The sequence below is a fragment of the Hibiscus syriacus genome, unplaced genomic scaffold, assembly GCF_006381635.1.
Source record: "Hibiscus syriacus cultivar Baekdansim isolate YM2019G1 unplaced genomic scaffold, ASM638163v2 tig00116989_pilon, whole genome shotgun sequence".
In the NCBI taxonomy this organism is placed as follows: Eukaryota; Viridiplantae; Streptophyta; class Magnoliopsida; order Malvales; family Malvaceae; genus Hibiscus; species Hibiscus syriacus.
The window spans coordinates 2,322,006-2,327,885 of NW_024063508.1; the positions used below are offsets into that span (position 1 = coordinate 2,322,006).

General features: G+C 41.5%; 1 protein-coding gene across 1 annotated transcript; it reads left to right on the forward strand.

Moving 5' to 3' along the window:
* The first annotated feature begins 564 nt into the window (after positions 1-564).
* Positions 565-1,740, forward strand: LOC120193215. Its single transcript, XM_039195773.1, has 2 exons — positions 565-1,053; positions 1,102-1,740. Exons 1-2 carry the CDS (start codon positions 565-567, stop codon positions 1,738-1,740), a joined length of 1,128 nt encoding a protein of 375 aa, XP_039051704.1.
* Positions 1,741-5,880: the final 4,140 nt, after the last annotated feature.

Below are 5,880 nucleotides of genomic sequence, written 5' to 3' on the forward strand. Positions count from 1 at the left end.
TTTTTGTGAATAACAAAAGTATATGGTAGAAATCATGACTGGGTAGGATCTACTAAAGCATGATTGGGTAGCTAACATGTAGGGTAGGTTTTATCGATAAATTGATTTATGTTTAGTCAATTCATTTATGATTACTGACCGATTTTCTTTCTTTTTGTTTACTTTATCCTCATCTTGCATTGCCCTATTCATTTCATTGGTGTTGATCCATGACTGATGTCCATATAGAAGACTAGTATTATGGAACGAATGATTCAAAAAGTAGAGGACAATGCAGACGTCTTGATATAGTCCAAGCAGTCTCAACTAACAAATGGAGACAATTTATCACTAGGGTATATATCAGAGCTGAGAGGGTATACTCACATCAACGTTTGTCATAATGATCTGAACGAACTGAAAGAGATTTGGGGAAGATGGGAAGCATCCGATAAGCAATTGTTCTATCAACTCCATGGTGACATTTCATATCTCCTTGATATCGCGATTGATCGGAATTTGTTTAGAGCTCTAGCTCAGTTTTGGAATCCCGCTTATAGCTGTTTTACATTTGGCCGAGTAGACATGACACCTACTATAGAGGAGTATCGTGCCTTGATTCGCTGTCCGAGGTTCCAAGTAGACAAAGTATACACCAAACCCCCAAATACTCCTTCATTTAAGAAAAAACTTATTCTGATGACTGGCATGAGTGAAGAATGGGTTATGAGAGGCATAAAAAAGAAAGGAGACCGCGAATACGTTACTTGGACCCTTATGAGAGATTTGATTAACTGTCATCCTGGTCAAAGAAAAAAGATTGACTTCTTTGCTCTTGGTATTTATGGATTGGTTATTTTCCCGAGAGTTCTCGGGCATATTGATGTATCAGTGGTAGACCTGTTCGAAAGATTGGATAGACATGTGGATCCTGTTCCAGCTATTCTGGCAGAAACATTTCGTTCCCTGAGCTCTTGCCGAAGAGAAGGGGAAGGACGATTCATAGGTTGTGCACCATTGTTGTTAACCTGGATCCTTAGTCATTTCAAACACGTCGAGAGAGCACCTGGTCGGGTCTTCTTAAATGGTTTTTCACCGTTGAAGGATTTCATTTCTCGGTAGTGGCCTGGGAGTTTTACTGAGGAAAAGTGGATGATCATTTTCAAAAGTATCCGAGACAGTGACATATTATGGCGTACCTCATGGAATGTCTCATCTGACATATTGTATCGATGTGGAGATAGAGATTGGGTTCCATTACCTGGTATTTGGGGATCTGTAGGGTATGCCCCATTACTGGTGTCCAGACAATTTGGGTCGAGACAGTTTATTCCGGCAACAAGGGAGTTATCTAAGTCTGAGTTCGCATTCAGGGGAGAACTGTATAAGAATAAAGTTAAAGGGGTCACTGATGCTTGGAGATACACCCATCGGGTAAATCTCTTTACTTTTGAGTCAAGGCTATCTCGAGGATATGAGGAGTGGAGAAGCAACCGAGTTAATGATAATATTCCATTAAGCAATCAAGAGAATATCCAATCTATGGAAGAACACCTCAGGGTGATCCCGTCTCCGCTCGAGCAAGCCAGGCTTGATTTTGAGGCAGAAAGGAAAAAATGGAGAGTAACTTTGCAAAAGCTAGAAGATGAAGTGTATCAGAAAGGGCTGGAGACTGACATCCAAAAGAGTCGGGCTGATCAGATTGAAAAAGTGGAGAAGCAACTTAGATTAGATTTCAATGACCTCCATTTATCACACTAGCGAATGATCAAAGATCAGGCATCTGCTAGCTCTAGTAAGTCTTCTACTGAATGGAGGCAAGAAGTGGCAGGACTGAAAAGAGAAGTTGGAGAAAGCAGTGAAGAACTCAAACGGAGTACACATCAGGCCAAATTACTCTTGAGAGACAAAAATGCCCTTGAACAACAATTGCAAGAGAATCAGACCCTGAATGAGAAATTAAAGAATAGGGTCTTGAGCTTAGAGACTGATTTGCAACGATATCGAAGTCGAGAAAGTAGTTCACATGCTGAAGTGGAAAGATTGACGAAGCGTGTAAATGAACTCGAGGCCTTAGTTCAAGATTTGCAAAGAAGAACAAATGAACTTCCATTGGTCCCTTATGAAGGAGTTATGCAATGGCGCTATCGTTGGGAGCAGGCTCAGCGGAGAGTTAAGCAAAGGGAGGATCTCATTGCAAGATACCTACAACAAGCTCAAGGAGTGGCTCAGCACTTGGTTGATCTGTCACATGAAGCTGATAATGTGATTGAAGAACTGGATCCAGAGGCAGAAGAAAACCAGAAGATAGTGGAATTACTGGGACATATCCAACAATTAGGAGAGATAGCTCTATTGTATCTGTGATCTGTTTAATCCTTGTAATTGAGCTTCGTTTCCTATATAAAAAGTTGTTCTAAGGAATCGTCCCAGAATCAACACCTTGTATTGCATTCATCTTGCATCTACATTGCATTTACTTTTATGAATAACATTCTAATCACATTTTTCACACCTCATTAATAAAACACCATGATTAATAAAAAATATTGTGGCAGAATAATGGACACTTATAAGCATCCATACAACACGCGAAAAATGGCAATGGATGATAGAATTGTCAATATAGAGAAGGTTCAAGCTGAAATGCAAGAGAATTTAAAGAAAGCGCAAGAGGAAATGCGCGAACAGATAATGAAGGCTCAAGACGACATGATGGAAAAGTTGGTTAGTTTGCTACAGGGAAATAGTGTGGTCCAAGGAGAGGCTCCAGTTATCGGTCCTGCTGCTGAGGAACCTTTATATCCCCCTGGCTTCACACCACCGTATATCCACACACAACAAGCCACGACCATCCAACCGAAAAAAATACAAGTAAACCTACCTGGTTCTTCCACGAACCCACAACCAATTGAAGATGTCCCTGATTTGGATGAGGAAGACAAAAAAGAACATGATAAGGAAATTAAGAAAGAATGGGAACAAATGAAGCATGAATTCCGAGCTATGAAAGAAGATGCTAGCTTATATGGAATTGACGCCAGAGAGCTAAGTCTGGTCCCTGATTTAGTGTTACCACCGAAGTTCAAAGTTCCAGACTTCGAGAAATTTGATGGCACCAGTTGTCCTTCTGCACACATTACCATGTTTTGCAGAAAAATGACAGGCTATGTGGGAAACGATCAGCTATTAATTCATTGTTTTCAAGAGAGCCTGGCAGGCTCAGCAATCCGTTGGTACAATCAGCTAAGCCGAGCTCAGATTAAATCCTGGAAGGATTTGGCTAAGGCTTTTCTAGAGCAATATAAGCACGTAAAAGATGTGAGGCCGAATCGAATTCTGTTACAGAGTATGGAAAAAAGATCCAATGAGAGTTTCAGGCAATATGTCCAACGGTGGAGAGATGTGGCTGTACAAGTTCATCCACCATTAGAAGAGGAAGAAACCAATATGTTTTTTATAAATACTCTGAGGGCCCCATTCTTTGGACATCTCATTGGAAATTCGTCCAAGAATTTTACTGACATAATTAATGCAGGAGAAATGATCGAGATGGCAATCAAAAGTGGGAAGCTAGACGGGGGATAATCTAGCCGAAAGCCTCCAGTGAGAAGAAAAGATAATGAGTTTAGTAATGTGAAGAAATATGATTATAATAACATTACAGTATCTCGACCACCGGCCACTGTATCGTCAGCATCAAATCATGTCCAACAAGGAGTGAAAGAACCAAGACATGAAAGGGAAAGGGTATCAATTTGACCATATCCCCATGACCTATAAAGAATTATTCCAGATCCTGTATGACAAACATGTGGTGTCACCTTACCACACTTCTCCAATACAACCTCCTTACCCAAAATGGTTTGACATCAATGCTCAATGTGAGTATCATGCGGGGGCATCGGGGCATTCAATTGAAAACTGCCTGGCCTTCAAAAAGTTGGTGCATAGATTAAAACAAAGAAATGTTATCAACTTCGGTGATAGTGAGCAGCCTAATGTGGCTCAGAACCCATTGACGAACCATGCAGGGACAGGGGTTAATGTTGTTATTGAAGAAAGAGTGAACAAAGTCATAACAAAAGTCAATGAAGTGAAATCACCCATGCATTGGGTATGGGGGAAAATGGTCAAAATAGGTTGGTTGACCTTTCATATTAATGGGAATAAGCATGCTTGCCCCTACCACCGTTGTGAGGATCATGTCATTCAAAACTGTGATGAGTTTAAGGCTTTGGTTCAAAGGCTGATGGATAGTAAAGACATGGAATTTTACCATGAAGCTATGGAGGAGGAAGATGTAGAGATTTGTGCTTCCGAGGGTACATCCAAAGGTGTCTACAATTCCAACTGCCCTCTGGTTATCATGCCGAAAGCCCGTACATTAGAGAATATAACCCCAAAACTGATGATCATACCCCCGTCGTCCTTTCCCTATAAGGATAGCAAACAGGTCCCCTGGAGGTACGAGTGTCATCTAGGTGATGTTGGTGTTTCAAAGGGTGCCAAGGAAGAGGTGGATGAGGTAGGCCACTTCACCAGAAGTGGGAGGTGTTATTCTCCTAATCCGACCAATGAACCCGAAAAAATAGCAACCCCGGATAAAGGAAAAAAGGTCGAGATACAGCTGAAAAATGATGAGCCAACAATTAATGAGCCTGTAATCGAGAACGAAGCTGTGGAGTTTTTAAAATTTTTGAAGCATAGCGAGTACAACATCGTCGAGCAACTACACAAGTTGCCAGCTCGCATCTTAATCCTGGCTCTACTATTAAGCTCTGAGGCACATCGAAATGCCTTGATGAAAGTCTTGAATCAGACCTTTGTGCCAAAAGATGTGCCAGTAGAAAAGATAGACCGGCTGGTTGCAAATATTCAAGCAGACAATTTCATCTCTTTCTCTGATGATGAAATCCCGTCCGGAATGATGGGCAATCCTAAAGCCCTGCACATTACCATCAGGTGCAAGGGACATGTGTTATCGCGAGTACTAATCGACAATGGCTCTGCCCTAAATGTGATGCCATTAGTGACATTGAAAAAACTGCCGGTTGATAGTACATACATGAGAAATTACCAAAGCATCGTTCGAGCTTTTGACGGAACAAAGAAGGAGGTGCTGGGGAAGATCGATATTCCTTTAACCATTGGCCCATCAACCTATGAGGTCGAATTCCTTGTAATGGATATAATACCTTCCTATAACTGCTTGTTAAGAAGGCCTTGGATCCATCAGGCAGGAGTGGTGCCATCCACTTTGCATCAGAAACTCAAATTTATAATTGAGGGGAGACTGGTATGCCTTAATACTGAGGAAGATATCATTGCTTCCATATCTACTACCGCTCCATATGTCGAAATAGATGAAGATGCGGTCGAGTGCTCTTTCGGAGCCTTGGAATTCATTAATGCCACCTTTGTTGCCGAAAGAAAGAAAATTCGGAAGCCTAGGCTATCCAATTGTACCAAAATGGAACTGAAAATGACTATAGGAAGAGGAGCCAAGGTTGGAAGAGGGCTGGGAAGCCGCCTACAAGGAAATATTAGTCCAGTTTTTCCTGGTATTAAGCGAGACCATTTTGGTCTGGGATATCACCCGACCTTAAAGGAAAAGTTGAAAAATGTTCAAAAGAGCCAGGAAAGGAGGAAAGCCAGGTTAGTCGGGGAAGATATTAAGTGGGAACCCATGAATTTCCCATTGTTGCGTGACACCTTCATATCTTGGGCTATATGTTTCAGGGGAGTCGATCATCAAAAGAGTATGTTATTGAAAATACCATGAAGGATTTGGGTATAAATGTGATATCAGAGGAAGGAATCGAAGACGGAAAGGCTATGGGCATCTATCCCGCACCACCAGGCTTTGTGCTAAACAATTGGACTGAAGAAGAATTACCT